This window comes from Protobothrops mucrosquamatus, unplaced genomic scaffold (assembly GCF_001527695.2).
Source record: "Protobothrops mucrosquamatus isolate PMUCROS unplaced genomic scaffold, P.Mucros_1.0 scaffold_252, whole genome shotgun sequence".
In the NCBI taxonomy this organism is placed as follows: Eukaryota; Metazoa; Chordata; class Lepidosauria; order Squamata; family Viperidae; genus Protobothrops; species Protobothrops mucrosquamatus.
In genome coordinates, this window is record NW_015386328.1 from 606,671 (window position 1) to 627,720 (window position 21,050).

Here is a 21,050-nt window from a genome sequence, read left to right on the forward strand (position 1 = left end):
GAGACAACCAACAGAAGCGACACAGCCGTTCCGCCTGCGGGACCCGGGCGACCGACACGCCTGCGCTCGTTCCGCTGGCCGCGTCATCCCCGGCCGTTGCCTTCCATTGGAAGAAAGGGCTGCGAGGAGCCAGCGAGGAGCCCGATTGGCCAAGCTCTGCCGGGGTCTCCGCGGCCGGGAAAGGAGCGTGAAGGGGGGAAGCAAGCGAGAGAATCGAGGGTTGAAAGGTTAAGAGCGCGGCGCGCGCTGATGATGTAATGGCTTTGTGCGCTGGGAGGCTGGGGGGAAGCTGTGCGAGTGAAGTGATTTTCCGCGCTTTCTCGGTCTCCCTCGCCGCGTCGGGGCTGCCTCTGCCGCCGGGTCCCCGCTCGACCCCCCCCTCTTCCCCTCGCGTGAGTAACCGCTGCTTCTTTCACTAGGAAAGCGCGTGAGGAGCGGTGGCGGCAGCATTTCTTGCGGGGTGGGGGGTGGGGTGGAGACGCAGGTGGTTGGTAAAGTGGAAGCGCGCGCGGTCCGACGGCGAACTTTTCCTTTCGTAACATTTGGGGGGGGGAGGGAGGAGGAGTCAGAAGGGAACGAACCGAGGCTGGCGCTGGGAAGTCTCCTAGCTCAGGGCTTTTCAACCTTTTCACCCATTGTACCACTTTTAGGATATGGCAACATCCGAGTACCACCAGTCACCTAGCAAGGTGTCAAAAACTTGATGACCCCCCCAAAAGAAAAAAATGATAAAGTACAGGTAGTCCTCGACTTACAACAGTTCGCTTAGTGACTGTTCGAAGTTACAATGGCACTGAAAAAAGTGCCCCCCAAGCCACAGGCGAGCAAGACGCCTGCCTGCACGGCGGCACTCTTCCTCCTGTCTGAGGTTTCCATTGTTGTGAGCATTTCTGTTGAGGATTGGCAGCGGGTGGGATGGGGGGGTGTTTGGTTTTTATTCCCCCCCCCCGTCTGCTGGGTGGTGGCAGCAGGTTTTGCTCACTTCACATGACCCTGGGACACTGTGACCGTCATAAATATGAATCAGTTGCCAAGCATCTGAATGTAAATCAGAAGACCCTGGAGATGCTGCAACATTCCAGCTGATCGGCGCTTCTTCTGGGCTCAGCAGAAGCGCCAGGAGCAGTGCCGAGCTCCAGCTGGAGCCTGGCGCTGATCCTGGCGCTTCCGCTCAGCCCTGACAGCCCTGCAGCTCCAGCCATCTCTCGCTCAGGCTTGTGAGGTGCTGCCACCGGTTTAGCTTATTCCCCTCCCCCGCTACTTTTCTAGGATGGTCGGGTACCACCTGCCGGGTGCCAAAGTACCACAGGTGGTACCCGTACCACTGGTTGAAAAGCCCTGTACCTAGCTCACCTTTGCTTTACCTTCATCCTATGAGATCCAAGCCGCCTTCCTTCCTCCCTCCCTCCCTCCCTCCCTCCCTCCCTTCCTTTTCGAGACAGCAAAGCCTCACCTTGAGCAGATCTGCCTATGACAACGTCTGCCGCTCCCTTTTCCAAAGTTCCCTCCTACCCCCCAAAAAGATTTTGTCTTTCAGCAATAACCAAGATATGCGTTCTGGTATACTGAACTGAGTATATAACTATACGTGCTTCTGTCTAAGTCATGATTGAGGAGTCCTTGGTGCTCTCTGAGCTTGGTTGTTTTCTTACAGAAGTTTCATTACCCATACTAGGTAACATCGTCAGTGCTGGTAAAGAGGGGGGTTTGTTCTTAAATCAGGATTCTCCAAAGTGGATGGTTGACTATCCAAGGTTCAGGTTGTTGTTGTTACTGTTCTTTCTATTACTATTAATTAAAGTAGTATGGGGAGCAATGACTATTTGAAACATCATGCAAGGATCAATGAGTCTTGGGGACCCCTGACATAAGCTGTGCTATGGCACTTTGAGGCAGAAGCATAAATAGCAAAGTGAGGCTGCTGGATTTTTACCTTTTCAGTGAAAGGATGAGAATAAAAGGGAAGTTATTGAATGGAACAACTAAAACTGTCATCTCTATTTTTCACTGTTGGATTTGGGCAAGAAATGTTGTATCAAGCTTTCTCCAACCATAAGTCTTCCAGATGATCTAACAACAATAGGTTACACCCTGCAATGATATCTGTAACACCATCAAACACCCACAGGTCCTTGGGAAGGACTTGATAGGTAGACAAAAATGCGAAATCCAGTCTGAATATCTGGCTGACTGCAACGAACCATAAATCTAATAGATTTATTCTAGTTTATGTTCTGTGTTGCTGATTTTAAGATGATTTCTTGTTATCTGCAAGTACTGGTTGTGAAATTGCCTAATAGATCTGCTGGGTACAAGGTTAGGAATGGATGGTTAATTTGATACAGATAATTAAACTTAAAAACTCTTTATAACTACAATGGATAATCTAGGTTACTTCTGTCACATATCGCATTGGTGACATATCAAAAATGATACAATTGCATCTGATCAGATTGTTGTACAGATAGTCCTCAACTTATGGCAACCCATCCCCCAGACGCTACTTACGATCTGGTTCCAAAGTTATGACTACTGCAGTACTCCCACAGTTTTTGCCCTTATGACTGACCATAGGCAGTTACCCCCACCACCTTGTCCCCGCAGGCCTGAAGAAAGTGTGAGGGATTCTTTGGACTGGAACCTGTGCTAGGCCTTCCAGGGCCTTCCCCATGGCCCCTGAGACAACCCATGCTCCACTTAACAACTGCATCAGGAAGAACAGGAATGGGTGGTCTTAAATGATCATGTTGGCATTTCACGTCGCTCATGTTTGACCATAATGGACAGGCTCCATTGTGGTCATTGGTCAAGGACTATCTATAATACGGGTGTCAAACTCACAACGTCACGTGACGTGTCGCGACATATCACGACTTTTTCCCCACTGCCGACAATGTGGGCATGGTTTTGGTGTGACGCATCCGGCCCGTGGGCCGGCAGTTTGACACCCCTGATCTATAGCTTTACATAACTAACATGCATAGATATTTATCACATTTTCTTAATGTTTTCTATGGCTAAACTCTAAATCAGACTAAGGAAGTTCAGTTTACCTAGGAACTGTTAGATCTACATATTTGTTTAATGCTTTGATTATTATAGTATTTTGTTCTATGCCTTAAAACAGGCATAGCAGTCTGGTTCTCTCCAGATGATCTGGATTAGAGCTTCTATATTTCCTAGCAAGCTGTGTCAGAGGGCAAGAATTTTAAGGTCCAAATCAATTGATGAATTGCCAATTGCTGTAAACATTTAGGGGAGATTACAATCTAGAACCATAGTGATGGTTACAGCAACCATAGGATGCTGTTTAAATATTTCTTAAATAGTTCTTAGTATTTAACAACAACAAAAACATTTTGTCTTCTAGAGCACAGGTCCCCAACCTTTTGGGAACCAGGGACCGGTTCCATGGAGAAAGGCTTTTCCATAGACCAGAGAGCATGGTTTTGTGTGTTTCCTGCATCCCACAGATGGGGCTTTGCTTGTTTGTGCAGACCAGTTGCTGGCATGTTGCGGCCCACTACCGGTCCATGGACCAGGGGTTGGGGACCCCTGTTCTAGAGCAGGGCTTTTCAACCAATGGTACGGGTACCACCTGTGGTACATGGCACCTGGCAGGTGGTACGCGACCATCCTAGAAAAGTGCTAGCGGGGGAGGGGAATGAACTGAACCGGTGGTAGCACCACACAAGTCTGAGCAAGAGATGGCTGGAGCTGCAGGGCTGTCAGGGCTCAGCAGAAACGCCAGGATCAGTGCCGCTTTCCAGCTGATCGGCGCTTTTTTGGAGCTATCAGTGCTCAGTGGAAGCACCAGGATCAGCGCCAGGCTCCAGCTGGAGCTCGGTGCTGATCCTGGCGCTTCTGCTGAGTCCTGAAGAAGTGCTGATCAGCTGGAATGTTGCAGTATCTCCAGGGTCTTCTGATTTACATTCAGATGCTTGGCAACTGATTCATATTTATGACGGTCACAGTGTCCCAGGGTTATGTGAAGTGACCAAAACCTGCTGCAACCACCCAGCAGACAGGGGGAATAAAAACCAAACACCCCCCCACCCCACCCCCGCTGCCAATCCTCAACAGAAATGCTCACAACAATGAAAACCTTGGAGGAGGAAGAATGCCGCCGGGTGGGCAGGCAGGTGTCTTGCTCGGCTGTGGCTTGGGGGGGGCACTTTTTTCAGTGCCATTGTAACTTCAAACAGTCACTAAGCAAACTGTTGTAAATTGAGGACTACTTGTACTTTCTCACTTTTTTCCTTTTTTTTTTTTTGGTCATATCCCCAAAAGTGGTACAGTGGGTGAAAAGGTTGAAAAGCCCTGTTCTAGAGTACATGGAACAATATTTGTAATTTTATAATTTTCTCCAGACTCACTCAGGAAATGAAAATACATTTGGCAGCAGGATATAGAGCTCTTATTTATAAGCTAAGGAGAATAGGATAAGAAAATCCTTTGATGATGTTACCTAGTTGGAGAACAAACCATAACCAAAATCTAAAACCTGAGCTACAAGTATTTTCTATTATTTCATGGAGCTCTTAATTTTATATTAATTATTTGTTCTTGATTAATTGGTATGTTTTGTTTTACATTAGTAGCCAGTATAAATACTAAACTTTATTACTGCCATTGAGATTAACTGATTACAAAAATGTGGCTTGCCTAAAATGTCAGGTAAATTGCAACCAATGCCTGTTATTTTATTGGATTATATTGAAATGAAATTATTCAAAATTGCCATCCTATATATACTAAACAAATCCCATAGAAATATACAACAGTTGAAAATAAATTTATATCTGCATATTAATATGACTATTAATTGAAATAGAAGGATTTACCTCAAAGTTAATATGGATAAAACTGTTGTGCAAACTTTAAAGGAACTTTGGAAGAATTCTTCACAGAGGTTTTTAGTAAAATCGAATCTCTGCAAATTAGATTTTATTTTTCAAATGATTATAATTTCTGTTTATTAATCCTGATCCCCTGCTTGTTTATCTGGTGCATTCTCTGTACGTGAATAACTTGAATAACCTTCATTTATGTACACTTTTATCAATATACTGTTCGTTGTGAAGTCTGTGAAGAATTATAATATAGATCTGTATATCCTATTAGGTTTTATTGAGTTCAGTGGGAGCTATTTCTTGGAAACATTCCTATTGTATAGGGTTGCAAACTGGATATTCATCTAACAATTATATAATAGTTGGTGCTTCATCTAAAATCTTTTGACTTCTGAAAATTTGCAAATGAGGTAATCTTAGTTGACGGAATTGTTAAGCTAATCTATATGTATTTTTCTCTCTCTCTCTATATATATATCTCATAGTCCAGAAAATTGAATTGTATGGAGTTCTTAATACTATATAAACTTGAATGTTTGCTTGCAATTGTTTTGTTACCAGATCAGTTAATATCTTAAGTGTTTAGAAGGGAATGGGGTTTGCTCTCTGTTTATGTACAGTAGCTAGCCCTTTCAGTGATGATGTGTTTTTTCCCCTTGGTAATCCCTTGAAGAGGCTTTTGTTCACTGCTTGATTGTTTATCTGAGATGGTAGTTTCTTGATTAGGATATTTGAGGAAGTTTTTTGTTGTTTGTTTCCTTTTTTAGCTTTAGCTTTTTATTGTGTCTTTTGAATGGTATGTAAATATTGTTGATCTTTTTGCATCTGTTGATGGCTGTTTTGTCTGAGTGCCAAACTTTCAGGAATTGTCTAGGGTTTGTCTAGCATTCTGGGTCTTAGCTTGGTCTAAAATACTCAAACGATGGTTAAGTGCCAATGTGTTGTGAAATTAAGGAGTTTTTAAGATGTTTTTGAGGTGTGGCAGTGTTACCCTTTTCATCACTTCTGCTGGTTGTGCTATAGTGTGCTGGGTTGTCATGTACTTTTTGATAATTTTGTTTATGTTTATAAATTCATTAGAATTAGTTCTTGTCTTGCTGTTTTAGGTATAAAATTTAAACTTGTTTTATGAAACCGACATTTCATCAAGTATACCTTTTTGATGCCTGGTATTTGAAACCTCCTAATTATGCCAGCAGCCACAGTAGATCACAGCCAAAGAATCTGTGAAGTGTGGGCTTGTAACCTGGATGAAGAGATGAAGAAAATTCGTCAGGTTATACGGAAGTTTAACTATGTTGCCATGGTAAGATATTGAGAATATCTGTATTCTGCTTTGGTTACAGAGGCAATGTAAATGATTGTAGAAGAAAAACGTAAAGGAAGTAATGCATATCTTCAAAAATAACAAAATATTTCCATTTTATTTATTTATATAAAGTATTATTTTTACAAATAAGGCGGTGAACATATCCAACACACTTTTCTCCTAATTTCCCCATAATAACAACCTTGTGAGGTGAGTTGGGGTGAGAGCGAGTGACCTGCCCAAGTCACCCAGCTAATGTGTTAGACTAGAATTCACAGTCTCCCACTTTCTAGCTGGGTGCCTTAACTACTAGACCAAACTGACTTCCATTACTGATTTCATTGGAAAAAAGTTCAAAGTAATTAATAAAAATGAGTTCTGAATAGGGACATAGACATATATTGTCTTTATAGTTCCTACTCCTGTTTGCTTTAATCTCATGGTATGTTAATAATATAAACTAATATTGAATAAGATTAATAAATAAGCTTCTTTGCACAGCTCCTGGGTTTACCCATAATGCCTGAGTTAACTGCAATACTGTAATTGGTTCCCTGTTTAGTCTTTTATATCAAAAAAAGCATACAGAACATTTAAAGCATCTAGCTATAAAAAAGTGCTGAGTTGTATTGCTCTTCTAATAGTTTCCATTTTGTCTTTTCAGGACACAGAATTTCCTGGTGTAGTTGCACGACCTATTGGAGAATTCAGAAGCAATGCGGACTATCAGTACCAGCTACTCCGCTGTAATGTAGATTTACTTAAAATAATCCAGTTAGGGCTGACATTCATGAATGAGCAAGGTGAATACCCTCCAGGAACTTCAACATGGCAATTTAATTTTAAATTTAATTTAACGTAAGTTCTGGACCTTGGTTGTGTGTCTTTAAGTGTGTAGAATATTTTTATTTAACTAGTTATTTTTTTTAAATTTTACTAGTTTATTTTTCTGCTGTTTTTCCATTAAGTGTAGGAAGTGTGATAAATTATGCCCTAGGTAAATTAAACTTATTCAAAGTTCTTAAAACTCATATTCTATATCAGATTTGTTATTAATATTATTTTAAAAACCTCTATTGGCAGCCTAGTTGAGATAGTTAGGGTTAAATCCTTTGTGTACATGCTTGAACTTTAAATTGATGTCATTTACTGGTTTCTATCAAGTATGAATGTAAGCATGCCCACATACAAAGGCTTTGCCGTCCACTAGCTTTATTGTCAGGGAAATCTCTGGAATGGGCTGAGGTCAGAAGGAAATCAATTAAAATTGGAACTTTTGCCCAAGATTAGCTGACTTCCTCCACAAGTTGCCAAAATTTGTATTCTCTTTTTTGTTCTTTATATGATTCTCTGGATCATCTTAATTTGGCTTCTCAATGGGTGTAGGATTTCTAGGAAGGAGGACGCAATAAGAAAAGTTCACTTCATGTCTTAATTTGTGCATCTCTGGATGAAAGTTATTGATATCAGCAGAACTTACGTTTAAATTTAGTTTATTCATTTATAAATGTATGTAGAACTTCCTGATTGTGTGAATCTGGATAATGTACAAGATAGTAAAATCCCCTGCAAAGATTAAAATACAGCAAAATATCTATCCCAAGGTGAACATCTATAGTCAGTTACAACCAAAGCATGATAGAATTACCCAATATACCCTCCTCAGCAAACAACGTGTGGTATATGATGTACCGTATTTCAGTGTCATGAAAGGCTTAGTACATAATCAATAGCTCTTTGAATTGAACTCAAAATATTGTTAGTAACTAGTCTAGCTTCAAAAGTGGATTGTCCCGCTAACAGTCTGATTGCTGTATTCTGATCAACTGCAGTTTTGGGGTCATTATCAAAGGCTATCTTACAAAAAGTGTGTTGCAGAAGTTTAGCGATCCAGCTGTCTATTGATCAAGGCCTGAGTTTCCATCATCAGACTATCCTGGTTGAGGGAGACTGCAAGTGGTGTTGTAACACATATTCCTCTGTCTATAGTTTCTGCTTGCTGGCTAAGTGCAGCCCCTTTCCTCCGCCTCATGAACCAACTCCTACAGCAACTATATAGAATAGTTGTTGTAACTGATGATACTGAATTGCTGTGATATTTTGTTGAGCAAAATGAATACCTCATAGCATTTAATCTTATCTTGATTTGCCCCATCCAGACCATGAAAGCTTCTAGGCAGGTCAGGCTTTCTATGTCACTTTGGCTTAGCAGAAGTGGTATGCTACTGATGCCTCATCCTGAACTGGCAGATGACATCCCCTAGCACTTAATATAAATGTTAATTAATATAGGTAATGGCACATTGGAGCAACTAGGGCAGTGATGGCGAACCTTTTAGAGACCGAGTGCCCAAACTGCAACCCAAAACCCACTTATTTATCGCTGGGTGCCAGGTGGGCGTGGCCCACTGGGTGGGTGTGGCTGTGGTGGTCATGGCAGATTGGGTGGGTGTGGCCAAGGTGGGCATGATCACCTCGATGTTGCTTGTGCGGAGGGACCCCTGTGGGGCCAGGTAGAGTTGGGGGAGATCCAAGGGGTCTCTGGCAGATGGGGTAGTGGGCAAGAGGCTCGTCCTGTGGGGTGAGGCGAGGCATGGCGAGGCAGGGCGGGGTGTCGTTACAGGGCAAGGTGAAGCAGGGGCCGGGGCGGCTGCTGCCTGACACCATCGGCCCCTGCACATAGAGGCCAGCGAGCGCATGGGTGCTGGGATGCATCTAGCCATGTGGGACCTCGGTGAGTTAGCGGGCGGCTGGTTGAAGAGGGATGGTTGCCATTTCCGGGGCATGGTGCGCGTGCCCACAGAGAGGGCTCTGAGTGCCGCCTCTGGCACGCGTGCCATAGGTTCGCCACCACTGAACTAGGGATTTCAGTGCTGCTCCCCCACGGTTACTCATCTTTCCATCCATAAAGATACTATGGGTCATGGTACTAAATGCCATTGAGAGGGGTGCAGTCCTCTCATCCAAATCTTGACAAAGATAATTGACCAGAGTGATCAATGTTGTTTCTAATCCATGAATATTCCTAAATTCCAGGAATCCAAATAATTCATTATACATAAGGTCCCTTGCTGATAGTTCCTCACCACCTTCTCAAAACCTTTCTCTAAAATAGTAAGTCAGAAGCTGGGGAGTTAACAGTTGGATTCAGTCAGGACTTTAGAAGAGGGCACACTACTGTCTGCTTTAAGGCAGGTGACATTACTTCCTCCCTAAAGAATCATTGACGTCTCACGGATCTAGCTGTTTACGGCTCCCTGCCCTGTCACCTAAAGGAAACAGGAAGTATGTGGATCTAATCCACAGATGGCAGGATTCATACCACAGGGAATTCTGATGATTTCCTTGGAATTTACAAGCTAAAACTAATTACAGACAATATGTCAAGTCCTTGCTTCATTCATCACTCTGGACTTAATCTTCTGACAACCTTTTGGAGTGGAAGTTTAGGGTTAGGGTTAGGGTGAGGATGACTTTATCTGCCATATTTATCCAGGTGTCTACAGGCACTTTGTCCCACCCATCTTTTCCCAGAAGGTTCAGAATTACTTTTAAGAGGGCTACTCTTGGCAGAATGGGTGGCATAGAAGTTTAAATAAATAAATAAATAAATAAATAAATGTATGTCTGGGAGTGGGATTTTTGAAGAAAATGGATTTTGTGTCAGTTTGAATGTAAACTTATCAGTGTTCACATTCTCTCATGGCTTTCCACCATGTCACTCTATCAATAGCTTCACTCATATCAATAGCTATTTAGTCAGTCAGGGAGCTGCTTGTGATTTACAGTTAGGCAAAGGCCTCAGAGAAATAAATTCACACTACACTTCAGCTGTCTCCATATTCTGTTGATTAGCCAGGATGTCATGAAACTTGCCTGCCAAATTGTCCAGAAAACCTATCCTAAGAATCCTGCAGCCCTTTACAGAAGCCTGGGGCATCTATGATGCACAGTTTGACAAGGAAATAGTCTGACCAGGGTAACAACAAATATCAGTATCCTCCATATTCATATCTCATCTGCTTCAAAGTAAAAATCAGTTCAAATATGTGCTCACCTATATTTGTTAGGGGCATGATTATTTGCAACAAGCCCATAGTCTCCATAAAGGCTATAAAATACTAATGAACAGAGATCCCTATTACTGATTAAAGAATCACCTTTCATGATGACATACATTCTGGTCAGAGTAATGTTATACTGAAAGTCCAGATTTGTTTCCCGGTGACATTAGAAGTAAATAGTTTGTAGGAAGTGAATGGAAGTTTGCAGTCATATTAATAGTATTGTGTAGAAGGGTATTTTCTTTAATGAATATTATGTATTTAGTAAGTATCACACCATGTCTTGTTTAACAGTTCTCTTACTTGAGAGCAGAACTCTGTGAACTCTGCTTCCCAGAATATATATAAGCATAGATACTAATTAGCAAAATTCTTACATGGATGATTTATTAGCAGTAATATGGGCTTTGTGCTGGTAATTGATTTATAATTCTTTTGACAACTCTATTTAATAGTAATTTTTAAAATAATGCTTCTTCTAGAGAGGACATGTATGCCCAGGATTCTATAGAGCTATTGACAACATCTGGAATCCAGTTCAAAAAACATGAGGAGGAAGGAATTGAAACTCAGTACTTCGCTGAACTTCTTATGACTTCGGGCGTTGTGCTCTGTGAAGGAGTCAAGTGGCTTTCATTTCATAGGTAACTACAGTATACAGAACTATCGCTTGCCTACTTGTTTCCTTTTCTTTTAATCAAACCTTAAGACAAAATAATTATCTCTTCTTATTAAGCTAAAGTATTAGGCTGGATGAGTTCTAGATTATCTTGTAAAGATGCTGCTGCTTTAAACTTACCTCTTCAGTTTACGCTTTGGCTCCAGTGGAAACAAATAATCTGTATCTTAACTTGAGGTACTAAAGTGTCAGTCATGTAGAGAGGGAGCACTGTATTTTTCTATTTTGCTTTGACAGTTTCCCAGGTCAGAGGAAGGAACAGCCACATATATCTGCCCTTTGTGTACGTTTAGCAGGTAAATGGAAACTGGAATTAGTTGATTAACATCGTTGGAAAGTCCAAATTCAGTACAGCTCTGAAGACTCTTTGATAATACTGGTAGGGAAAATATGAAACTTTTATCTTAATTGTAATGCCAAATATTGGAAAATGAAACTTTTTCTGTATGAAATTTTTTTTACCTGGTTCCAATATACTAGTTCTTTTGTTTTTTTCAAACCCCTAGCCCCCCCCTAGAACCACGGTCCCTTAAAATGGTTGAGATTGATGTTTGAATTATCTTATTTGAAGTTTAGAGGTCAGTGTAAGCATACACTCAAGATCTGAGTCATTGAGAATCTTGTGCTGTATGTTATGAGACACACTTCACAATTCTTAACTAAGAAAAAAGGAATATTTAGTTGATTAATTTATAAATACGTTAATTATTACGTTAGTTGGGTTGTTGTGCAGAAGGCTACTTACTGAAGGTTAGTTTTGGCAGGCATAAATATTGGAGAGTTTTCTGTAACAGATTACTAGCAGAGATATTTACCTTAAAATGAACCATCTTGTTCAGATAGTGTAGATGGACACTGTTCTGTCCCAGCCTACGCGAGTACTTGCTCAACTGCTTTACTCACGAGGAAAACCCCTCTTCGTGGAACCAGGCAGGACCCGTAAAAAAACCAACCCCCTTTTTATTTTTACACACCTGACTCAATGTCCAAGACTTTGGAGGCAAACAACACAATCAAGAAAACACAAAGCCACAGCATGAACAGTTGCCTTCGGCAACCAGCACCTCCCACACCTCTAAAGGATCATATCCATTGGAGGGGTTTGGGGGAATAGATTTACTTACAGGAGTTGGTTCCCTGATTGTTAGATAATTGTCGACTTTCAGCTGTTTTGTGGGCTTGGCTATGTGATAAAAAAAACAAACAGATTCATCCTCACTTCACAAAAATGGGGGTAAATCAACAGGTTCTCCCAGGATGCAGGTAGGAGATGGATTGATGCTAGTTAGATAAAGTAATACTGAATGCACTCTGCATCCAAGTCACCTGGAGCTTTATAGATAAAAACAATGTTTTTGAATTAGAAATGTACTGGATATCAGTGCAGGGTCATACATTAAAGTTATGTGCTTTTAGTGAACCCAGACCAATTAGTAAGTGGTGTTCGACATTCTGAAGTTTTCCAATAGTCTTCAGGGCAACTCCATGTAGAGCTTATTGCAATAGCTATGAGGGCACATGTTGTTATTGTTACAGGTTTTTTTAAAGATTGTTTCAGTTGAATTACTACTTGGGCATCAGCCAAAATTAGACCTTCTGTCTGTGGCCTCTGTCATCCTATTTAGGAATAGCTGTGAGTCTAGAAGGCCCCCCAGATCACAGACCTACTTCCTAATGGATAATGCTTCCCCCTTGAGAAACAGAGAATCTCAGTGAATGAATAGGAACTATGTGTTACTTGGTTTTAGCTTGTTTTATCCTCAGAGTTCCCTTAGTTTCTTATAATTCCCAAATATCAGGACAAGATCTCCACCACTTTACTGACACAATCCAGGTTGGAGGTGATATCAGCCAGCAACTCCAGGCAGCTCAGTGACCTCTCCCAAAGTATTCCTGTGAATGTAAAATAATAGAACACACAAATGAATGGCAACTGAACTTCTCTGAAACCATTGACTGGACCTACCCATTCAGGAAGAAGTAGATCCACTGTAAATCATGCCTCCAATCTCTGAACCTCTCAGATGATCCAGTAAGATGCCGTGTTTGGTGGTATCAAAGATTGTTGAGAGATCTAAGAAGACCATAAGAAGTACATCATTCTCACAGTCATCAGCCTTAATACCTAGGCCTGAATTCTGATAGCAGAGGAACCAGATGTTTTTCAAGGGTATTTTGTAGCTAATTACATGCCATCCGCTCAACAATACTTTCACAAAAAGTTTAGTTGAGGATTTAGGGAGAGCTTCTTAAGGCGAAGATGCATGAAAGCCTTTTTCAAGGCAGCAGGCATCACTTCCCTCCATAAGAAAGAGTGGACAACTTCCTAAATCCACTGCTACATTCCTTTTCCAGGAGCATGAGGGGCATGGATCCAAATCACACAAGTGGCAGAGGTCATGCTTAAAAAGCACTCTATCTTCATCAGAATTCACAGGTATCAAATAACCTGTTCTTATCCAGAAGCAAGAAACTCTGGCGACCATACCAGGCTTAGAAATAAAGCCCTCAGTGTTGTGACTCAGAACGGATATTTTGTTTAAGTGTATTTCATTTGTTTGAATTGGCAAAGTTTGGATTATCGGGCAAGGGATTTTACCTTGTCTCAGTACTTAAAGACTCTTAACTATGATACTTGTTTAATAGGATGGATGCTAGTCTCTAGACGGAAGGATATGGAAGTATCTTTTGGTACTCCCAAAAAGGTTTGTAAGAATTTATTTTGAAAAATAAAAATAAAGTAACACACCTTCATTCTGTAATTTAATTTATTGTTATACTGTTCAAATTTGGAGGTCACAATAGTAGACAAACCAGCTATCTGATATTGTAAATAAGAGGCCGCGCTAGTGATAAAACGTTTCTTGGCCAGTGTGAAAGATACCTGCACTTCATTATTGTCTAGGAAAGTTATGCCCAGAGACTATAAATTTTGATTTTTCCAAAAGTTTAATTGATTGCCAATAATCGTTAATGGTCAAAGCATGGTGTTGGGATTTTTTTGGGGGGGGGAGAATATTGCTCTAAAGAAGACAACAGCCCATGTAAACCAATTTGTGTGCTAGATGCCAAAGATCAGGGTAATCAGCACTGAGTACCAATTTTATCTCAAAAACGTTACCATCCTTCAAGATCTACAAAAAAATATTTGTAAAAGGATTGATATAAAAATGATGGTAAAACTCAGCCCTGTTAGATTATATATTTGTAGTGAAATATCTAACAGGTGGCCTGTTAGGAGCCACTTATATTTAGGCATTCATATGTAATTCTTATTGTCATCCCTTCAGGGTGAACCAGATCAGGAAAGACACTTAGCAGAAAAAAACCCCATACTTTATTGATATAGAATAATTTTTCAAGAATGAGTGTACTTCTCCTGAGTTTCTTCTTAGATTCCTTCTCAGGACATAAAGAGTACTTACCGTATTTCTATTTATATAACAGTTTTAAATATTTGCTTCAAGGCCGTGGCCCTGTCTCTACGTTGCTAAGCCCAGCAGTCTGCTATAGTTCAGAGCTTGCAATTTGAGATGTAACTTATTTCAGTCAATAGAACCAAAAACAAGGAAGGTTGTCAAATGCCACATAATTGTTTTTTGCAATGTTGACATGTTTGTTTATCAAATAAGGCAATACAAAGCAGTGATCTAAGGTAGAATAACTGGGTCAGAACTGTTCCTCAACAAGAATGTTGGTACTAACAACTTGATCTTCCAGTTTCTGCAGGACATGCTTGTCATAGGGCTAGATTTTGAGGTCAGTGAGATTAATTGCCCTGTAATTAATTGGAGAGTTTTAGTTAACTTTCTTAATGAGTGGAATAATAATGCTTAAATTCCAGCCTTTGGGCCGATCATCTGTGAAATTTATATGATTGAGAATCTAACTAAGATAGGATCTCATTATTTTGGATTATCTTTAAATAAAAGTCCCTAGGAAAGTAATTTTCACTTGGAGTTTTGTTGGAGGGGAAGGCTTTATCAGTGATTAGACCAGTGATGGCGAACCTTTTAGAGACCGAGTGCCCAAAAACCACCCCCGCTCCACCTCGCACCCTGTCCTGCCCGCCTGTAGGGCCACGCACCACCTCCATGGCCCGCCGCAGATCGCCCAGGCAGTCCTGCAGCGCCATGGCAGCCACGCCCTCCACCCACACCCCGCAACATCATCTGCACGCTATGGGATGCGAGGGCGGAGTCTTGTCCCTGCTGCCCAGCTATGTCCTTGGCTGTGCTGCTCCATGCGGGCCATGCCCGGGGGCGACTCTCCTCCAGGGGGGCTGCTGGTGAGGAGGGGGCTGTGGGAGGAGGAGGGGTTGGAGCGACGGCACGAGTCCTGCCTCTGGCATGTGTGCCATAGGTTCGCCACCACTGGATTAGACTCTTTTTCTGTGTGACTGAAGGCTATGACTCTTTATCACTCAAGCTCTAAGATTTGATTAGCATTAGTACCAGTCAATGAAGCATGTAAGGAGTGCAAATATTGCTCCCTCTTTGACTTGGATTCCCTTATATTCGGAATGCATGGGTGAGCAGATGGGATTTCTCTGTATATAAACTACTATTTACTAATCTCCAGAAAGTCAATGTGTCCTTAGAGTTTGTAGCAAACTGAGCACCAGAGCACCAGAGCACCAGAGCAATGTCTGGTATAATGATTTCTTCTTTATTAGGGATTTTTAAGTTTTTTTAAATTATCTATAATATGCTAAGTAATTTCTACTTTTTTATATTAGAGTAAGTACTTTAATGCTTTATATCAAAGCACGATTACTGACCTGAAAGTTACTCAGTTTGCTGGAATGTTGAGTCGGTCTTGGTTTCAAGCATCCTGCTATTTGGAGTCAGAGGCAGTTAAAGAATAGAAATAGGTTTATTTTTACTTGCTGGTTACAGTCAAAGTTCTTAACATTGTTGTAGTGATTTTTTATATAAAGATTACTTATTCACTTTTTAAGATTAACTATAGAAGTTAATGTAAGGATTATTAAGTTAAATATACAATATTTGTATTAACAACAACACTGACATGTCCTTGGAAGAGATATATCAGAACAACTGCATTTTGCAACTGCATACATTACTATCAATTCCAGATGATCACATTTTACAATCTTTCTAGGTAGGTGTCTACAACAGTTTGAGTCCTCTTTAGGATGTATGTAGAAATGTACTATTGACCTTTAATCACTAGCAAGAATTATATTGTGTTATCTTTGCATACTATGTAGAGCACATGACGTGTTGCAATGTATCATGACTTTTTTCACATTGCTGAAGCTGGGGTGGGCGTGGCTTCAGCATGATGCCAGAGTCTAGCTTTTTTTTTTTTTAATTTTCCCCCATAAAAGCCTCATCTGTTTTTTGTCAGATTAAACGAGACAGTCACCTGGTAGAGGTATGCTTTAGTATGTTAAGTGTTTCTCTATATTTGTAACTTTGCTGTGAATTACATTTACAAATATTGCACTATGAAATGTTTTTTTAAACAATTGATATTCATTGACTTAAAATAGATATTTGACAGTTATTATGTATGTGGGGATGACATCTTTACGTAGAAATATTGTGCATGAGAGATATTTATAGTATGCAAACTTGCTATACTATATGCATGAGAGATATTTTATAATATGCAGACTTGATTTGGATAGCAAGTAGAAATTATGGTTTGCCAATTTGGAGATAATGATAAATGAAGATTTTCTCTAAAGTCAAATTCTTTGTGCAGTAGGAATAGAATTAATGCATAGATTTGGAGTTTTTTCCAGGCTCATGCAATATTTAAGCACCATGTTTTCTGTAACTATAGACTTATATTCAATTCAATCCATAAAATATACAAAATTCTACTTATAAAATGGTAGCTTGCCATGATTTTAATGTTACAAGGAATGCATGTGAAGAGGAAGCATATATAAAATGATAAATTTCTGTTGATTATCTGGAATGTTTACCTTCCTAATCTTAAGTATGTTTATTGCTGTTTATGATTCTTTTGTAGTGGCTATGACTTTGGGTACCTGATCAAGATCTTGACAAATTCCAATTTACCAGAAGAAGAGCTAGACTTCTTTGAAATACTGAGACTATTTTTCCCTGTTATTTATGATGTGAAGTACCTCATGAAGAGTTGCAAAAATCTCAAGGTAATTCTTACTGCTGTATTTAGAGCTTTTATAGGGAAAGAATATACAAATTAATTTTGTCTGTTTTACTTAATCAGCAGTTGTACATAGCTGTGTTTAGAACCTGTTCTCGTAGAGAAACCCATGCAACCTCTTGAAAAAGAGATGCCCATGAGAAGGATATTACTGTATCCCAGGAAGTTTTAATAAAACTAATAGTAATGTGAATCCAATAGGTAAGCCATTGGTTTTGTGCATTGAGAAAGAAATCATAGAATCAGCTTCTGGTCTACAAACATATACTGTAGACCCATGCATTCAGATTTGTGAGACACTCTTGAGGTGGCTGTAACTTAAGTATGAAATCAGTCTACACAACAGCTGTATGGAAATATCAGTGTGAAACTTTTGATGCAGCAACTAGCAAAGTCTCATTTCTGCCCTCACACCAGAGGTGAATAAAAAGTTGCAACTTCTGGTTGCAGCTCTTTGTTATTTTATTATAACAAGAAGAAGCTGAGCAGCACTGATGAGAAAAAGATGAGAAAAGATGGTAATAGCAGTTGTTAGGTCCAAGAGAAATGAAATATGCAGTAGCCTTTTCCATCTTGAGGTTTTATCCAGTGCTCTTTCATTGATTGAATTTCATTTCTGTAGCAATTCTACAATTGAGTCAGCATATAGTTTATCAAGCTATCAGTTAACAGTGTATGATCAGAAGTATTGAACATATTAAAACATAGAGGACAGAGTTAATCCCAAATCCTTCACCTATTTCTCTGTACAGAAGTCAGTTGGGCTACTAACTGGCTTGTTGTGTTAGCTTGGCATCTGGAAGCAAGGCATCTGAAGGACAAGTACACGTTGGAATGGAGGCATGAAGGACAAACAGCCAAGTGTACTATGATTGTTGCTGTGGTTTTAACAAACATAAGGAAAGAAAAAATCCTGCATACCAACTGCTATTGAGGTGACTTGAAGCAAAGGCTGGTTTAATATAAAAAGAATCAACACGTTTTTTGTAAGCAAAGAAGTCAGAGATAAATTGGCTTTTGACTATGACAGGGGTAGGCAACCTTGGCTCTTTTATGACTCGTGGACTTCAACTCCCAGAATTCCTGAGCCAGCATAGCTGGCTCAGGAATTCTGGGAGTTGAAGTCCACGAGTCATAAAAGAGCCAAGGTTGCCTACCCCTGGACTATGATGTAGCTAAATCCTGATTTTACAAATAACTGGTCACCAGTGATAATATTGATGAGCCAGATGTGAACATCATTATTCAGTGAATCTATTGTTATGTATTGTTTGGAGACTGGATATTACTTAAAAAAAAAAGAATGTAGGTACTGAAAATCTTCAATAAGGCAAAGCTTGTGGGGTAGGTTCATAAACCAGCCATCTCTATTGCATGGAATTATCACTGGAGAAGGTGAATAGAAAAATCAGAATATTAGCATTTCTGCTTTTTCATACTTTGAATGTCATTTGTCATTTTGATATCCATGATTATTCTTATTCAATACATTGAAAGATTATGTTTTAAATATAGTTTTATAATGGGAGCTAGAAGTCTACCTACTGTATATTGAAAGGTTAAAAACTTGTAAATACTCAAAAGTCTTCAGATTATCCTTTTTTTTGATGAATATTTTGATCTAGTTTTTTTCTGCAAAATAAATTAATAGTTGGCTATCAAGTAACCTCATTATAGCTTGTCACTTTTTAAATTGCTGGTGAAAATTGCAAACAGGTAACTTAGGGCAGCTTAGTTCTAGGGAAGAAGATGCAAATTATTAGCAAGCTGGATTAAATGCTAAATTTTGTTTAGTTTTTATTTTGTTAGTATTATTATTATTGTTGTTGTTATTGTTGTTATTATTATTATTATTGGCATTCATAGCCTCCTGCATTCATTTTTCACCCACAACTTTGAGCAAGTCACTCTTTCCCAGCTGGAATTCATCCAGTAAGCTTCTGAGGGTGGATGTGTACCTAGGTCTACTCAGTGCCTTAATCATACGTGTCACTGGTTCTAGACCCCTTGAATTCTGTCTCCTCTTCAGCCCATCACACACATACAGTTTCTTCTCCTCTGCTCCACCAGCCCCAATTTATCCCCCTGTGTTCTTCTGTTTCAACTTAAATCTGTCTTCCTTAATTCCCATTGCTGCTATTTAAACATGGTGGAAATACATGAGGTAATGAAGGTATGTGTAAAAAAAAGAGGGCAACATTATATAAACAAGGATTGTTCCTTTGTAATGTCACCTAACTACTATGATTTGTTTAATTTTTGACACTTCTGAAGACTGAAAATAAAAATTTAAAAATACCTTCGTTTGTCTTGCTCAATTTTACTCATCCTTCTAAATGTTTTGGCAGTTCACATCATAAAAGATTCATCCATACTACTTGTTTATTTTTGAACCATATAGCACTTGATCTAAATATATTTTGAAAAAGGTGGTGGATTTCCCCCCCCCCCTTTTTTAAGGAGAAATAACAAGGGGTTATCTGTTAATAGCTCATCTGGCATTTTGAAATTCCTGCTATGCAAAGAAGGGAGTAGGAGTTTCTCAAGTTGGCCACGCTAAATATAAAAGATTTAAGCAGAAGACCAGGGACTTCTGACAGTTTTGCCCAGTGTTTACATACAAAGCTCATACTGGAATAGTAGATTATTTGAATTTTTATGATAAGCTATAGTTGTAAAGGAAGAAGGCACTGAGGAAAGTTTATCTGATTTAATTTTATTATGCATATACTAAATTAGACTATGACAACTTTGTCTATACAACAAGAAGATTAGACTGTTATAGTCTAACCTAGTATATTTGTAATAATGTTAACCCAGGTAAACTTTTCTTAGTATAAGGTATTCTATTTTTCTACTCATTAGATTATTTCAGTTACTCAGTTTAATTAGGGGTCCTTTTTTTAAGGGATTAGTTTGAATGAATAATGAATTCCATTACTAATTGCTAGAAACAGACAGCACAATATATGGCACCCTTACTTCTTCCAAGTGGGAAATGTGCATATGCTGTATAATCAGTGACAAGCCATCTTTTCACAGTTCCTTTTCCAGGGTTTTTTAAAGAGCTTGAGGAATTTTCATTTTTCACCAGCACTGCCTGCATCAAGATTTTACCCTCTTAAGGCTAATGTTTCGACAGTCGAAACAGCCATACTTCTGCAAGCAGGAGTATAAGTTGCAGATGCTTGTACACATTTAGCACAAAATTGGAAAATCAGGAATATTTAAGTCAAGTTTCCAAAGTGTTTTGATAACATTTAAATCATCCAGAGTCATTTGACAATGAGATGGGGGGAATATAAATTTAAATAAATAAATAAATATCCACTGTCACGTGCACACTTTACAGCACTCTATACGAAAATATTAAGTGCTGCTCTTAGCCATTACAAAGTTGCTCACCCTTATATGCAGTTGTGCGTATTTTTTACATTTGATTTTTTTTCCATCTCCTGTCTTGATGGACAACTGTAAGCAAAGTGGGAAGTTGGGTGGGATTTTGGTTTGAAAATACTTTTGTATACAGGCAGTCTTCAACTTATAACAGTTTGTTTAGTGACCATTCATAATTACAACAGAACTAAAAAAAGTACCTTTCCCTAGTGGAAAGGCTTGAATGATAATAAACAAGAGTTCTGAGCTTTGCTGTCATAATTTGCTATAGTGTTAACATGTGACTAAGATTATGATTTAGACTGAAAGTGTAGATCTTCAAATTGCTTGCTCATATAGGTGAATATTACCTGCTGTCATATTTTCAACTCTTCTAATTATGCTGCAATCTTCCTTTTCAGGGTGGATTACAAGAAGTTGCTGAGCAGTTAGAGTTGGAAAGGATAGGACCTCAGCATCAAGCAGGATCTGATTCTCTACTAACAGGCATGGCCTTCTTCAAAATGAGAGAGGTAAATAGATATATACTGTATTGTACCAAAATAATCACGCTCACCAAGAGAAGTTTAAAATGTTTAAAAGCA

At 39.5% G+C, this 21,050-nt stretch overlaps 1 protein-coding gene across 1 annotated transcript in view; it reads left to right on the forward strand.

The window, feature by feature from the left end:
• Nucleotides 1-379: 379 nt before the first annotated feature.
• The window catches only part of CNOT7 (CCR4-NOT transcription complex subunit 7), a 24,991-nt gene continuing 4,320 nt past the window's right edge, over nt 380-21,050 (forward strand). Inside the window, exons 1-6 of the mRNA XM_015830965.1 lie at nt 380-392; nt 5,960-6,159; nt 6,827-7,020; nt 10,709-10,870; nt 16,912-17,056; nt 20,868-20,978. Coding sequence (XP_015686451.1) covers nt 6,043-6,159; nt 6,827-7,020; nt 10,709-10,870; nt 16,912-17,056; nt 20,868-20,978 — 729 coding nt within the window. The 5' untranslated portion in view covers nt 380-392; nt 5,960-6,042. The remainder of the gene's footprint in view (nt 393-5,959; nt 6,160-6,826; nt 7,021-10,708; nt 10,871-16,911; nt 17,057-20,867; nt 20,979-21,050) is intronic.